This window comes from Chrysochloris asiatica, unplaced genomic scaffold (assembly GCF_000296735.1).
Source record: "Chrysochloris asiatica unplaced genomic scaffold, ChrAsi1.0 scaffold00039, whole genome shotgun sequence".
NCBI lineage: Eukaryota > Metazoa > Chordata > Mammalia > Afrosoricida > Chrysochloridae > Chrysochloris > Chrysochloris asiatica.
Genome location: NW_006408557.1, coordinates 10491572 through 10494871, shown reverse-complemented (window position 1 = coordinate 10494871; position 3300 = coordinate 10491572). Strand labels below are relative to the sequence as shown.

At 40.6% G+C, this 3300-nt stretch overlaps 1 protein-coding gene across 1 annotated transcript in view; it reads left to right on the top strand.

The window, feature by feature from the left end:
* RALGAPA2 (Ral GTPase activating protein, alpha subunit 2 (catalytic)) overlaps positions 1-3087 on the top strand; it is a 535657-nt gene extending 532570 nt beyond the window's left edge. The window contains exon 39 of the mRNA XM_006860649.1: positions 3077-3087. Coding sequence (XP_006860711.1) covers positions 3077-3081 — 5 coding nt within the window. The 3' untranslated portion in view covers positions 3082-3087. The remainder of the gene's footprint in view (positions 1-3076) is intronic.
* Positions 3088-3300: the final 213 nt, after the last annotated feature.

Genomic DNA, 3300 nt, shown 5'->3' with positions numbered 1-3300 from the left:
CCCAACCAAAAAAAGTCCAGGTTCAATATTATAAAACAGACACTGGAGTGGGAGAGAAAGGAATAACCAGAAATATCAACATGGAAAGCTTATAAGCCCGTCTTCTGCCTATAACTGATTGGAATACCTAAAATGGGGCTACAGTGTGTCCAGTGAAGGAGGTTTCCTGAGGAGCCTCTGCAGTACATGGGAGTATAGGTGGAAGCCCAAACCACATCCAGACCTTCAGAGATGGGAAATTTTCCACTTGAAAGGACAAGCAGACCAGCTGAGAGCAGCTAGAAAACCAGAAGATACTTCCTGAAAGAAGGACCTACAGGAAAAATACAAAACAATAAGGGCAGTCCGACTGTTACCACAAGAACATGCATGTTGCTTGCCCAGGAGACATCAAGGCAAGTGGTCGGGTCCTCTCAGTGCAAATTCTCTTCCAAAACTAAGACGCAAGGGAAATATACGCTTTGATTGTCAACCACGCACATCACCCAGAAGGAGAAGTGACTAAAGAACATCAATGAAGTGGCGAGCTAAGCTCTACATCGTTCAGCAAAGTACTGTGAACCCGGGTGGAGACCTGGTCGGCCAGCAATGAGGCAAGACCTGGGGACTCATGGGCTCAGAGTCAATGACACAACCACAGAGGACTAGAATGGAGAGCGGGTCAGTCAGCGTATAAAAAGAGGGTGGACAGACGCAAGAACACCCACACTTGCAGATGATACCTACTTGACCTGGCTTCAATGACTTGATAAACAGAGCTCAACCTGAAGAAGAAAGAAGAGGAAAAAAGCGCCATGTGATACAATTCGATAAACATGACCTACACCTATAAATGCAGTAGCTCAAAAGAGGAAACAAATCCCTGCTGCAAGAACTATTCCCACCCCCTCCACACAAAGGTTGTGGCAACTTGGACACTCCCAACTATTCCCACCCCCTCCACACAAAGGGATGGGCAACTTGGACATTGGCTACCCCAAATGGGGGGAGGGATACAAAGGTAAGAAGTGACTGGTTTACAAGCTTTCAAGAGGGAACCTTGATCCAAAGGGCGTGGAGGAAGGTAGAGTCTCAGTGAATAGTATCCAGCCTGTCCAGGAAGGGCTGATGAAATGAAATACAGATGGGTCTCTTGTGATGCAATAGTGAATAATTGTTATCAAGACTGATTATGAGGTTTGGAAATCTAAAGGTGGACATTTTGTAGCAAGGAGGGGAGTTATTAACTTTTCAGTCTAGGAGCGGAGGACCCTAGGACCATCATCAATAGAGAAAAGAGGAGAGCGGGATCCTACCCAGAAAAGCAGTGAGGCCTGAGATGGAGGCAGAGAAGACGACATCAAGAGATGATGTGGCTGGGGACTTGGGATCCGGAGAGGGAAAGGGGCTGAGGACTGTGGTGGTGGTGGGGGGTGTGTGCAGGCTTACAGGGTACACCCTTTGGTTGGGTGAGGATGCATGGACGGGATGGTAACTATGCCAATGAAACGATAGATGATAGAATGAATGTAAAACAAATGTTCTCCCATGTAGTCTATCACACAATTCACAATAAAACATTTATTTAAAAAAAAAATGGAGTTAAAAGATAAAAAATTAAAAAAAAAAAAAGTCCAGGTTCAGATGGCTTCACTGGTAAGTTCTAGCAGTCATTCAGGGAAAAGTTGTCACCAATTCTACTCAAATTATTCCAGAATATACAGGAGGATGGAAAACTTCCTAATACATTTTATAAAGCAAGCATAACCCTCACACCAAAACCAGGGAAGGACGTCACTATGAAAAAAATTATAGACCAATATCCCTCATGAACATAGATGCAAAAATTCTCAACAAAATCCTAGACAACAGAATCCAGCAGCACATCAAAAAAATAATACATCATGAACAAGTAGGATTCATATCTGGGATGCAAGGATGGTTCAACATCAGAAAAACAACCAATTATAATCCACCATATAAACAAGAAAACAGAACATACTGATTGATGCAGCAAAGGCATTTGACAAAATCCAACATCCATTCCTGATAAAAACACTCAACAAAGTAGGAATTGAAGGGAAATTCCTCAACGTAATCAAGAGCATATATACAAAACCAACAGCCTACATTACTCTCAATGGAGAGCAACTGAAAGCCTTTCCTCTGCCAACAGGAACCAGACAAGGATGCCCTTTGTCACCACTCCTATTCAATATTGTGCTCGAGGTCTTAGCCAGAGCTATATGTCAAAATAGGGAAATCAAAGCACCCGAATTGGAAAGAGGAAGTCAAACTCTTTCTATTTGCAGACGATATGATTCTATATCTATAAACCCCAAAGACTCAGTAAAAAAGTGACTAGACATCGTTGGAGGATTCAGCAAAGTGACAGGGTATAAGATCAACATCCAAAAATTAGTTGGATTCCTGTATACTAATAAGGACAGTGCTGAAAAGAACATTAGGAAAACAATACCATTTACAATAGCCATCCAAAGGATGAAATAGCTAGGAATAAATGTAACCAGAGAAACAAAGGACCTATACAAAGAAAACTACAGAACACTACTACAAGAAACCAAAAGAGACTTGCAAAAACAGAAGAAAATACCCTACTCCTAGATAGGAAGACTTAACATTGTGAAAATGTCAATACTGCCCAAAACAATTTACACATATAATGTAATCCCAATCCAGATTCCAATGATATTCTTCAAAGAAAAGGAAAAATCAATTACAAACTTTTAATGGAAAGGAAAGAGACCCAGGATAAGCAAAGCACTAATTAAGAAGAAGAACAAGGTAGGAAGCCTCTCACTTCCTGATTTCAAATTTTACTATACTGCTATAGTGGTCAAAACAGCCTAGTACTGGTATAATGAAAGATACATTGATCAACGGAACAGAATTAAGAATCCAGAAATTAACCCATCCACATGCAGCCAATTGATTTTTGACAAAGTACCTAAATATATATTGCATGGGGAGAAGATAGTCTTTTCAACAGATGTGCTGGCAGAATTGGAAAGCGATATGCAAAAGGGTGAAACAAGACCTGTATCTCACACCTTATACAAAAACCAACTCAGCATAGATTAAAGACCTAAATGTCAATCCCAGAATTACAAAGGCCATCAATGAAAAAATAAGGACAAATGTGAGGGCTCTAATACAGGGCATACACAGACTACCAAGCATTTTGAAAATTATACAAACAAAAGTAGACAAAATAGATGATTGAGGCATACTAAAAATTTAAAACTATGTGCACCAAAAGACTTCATCAAAAGAACAAAAATGGACCCCACAGAATGGGAA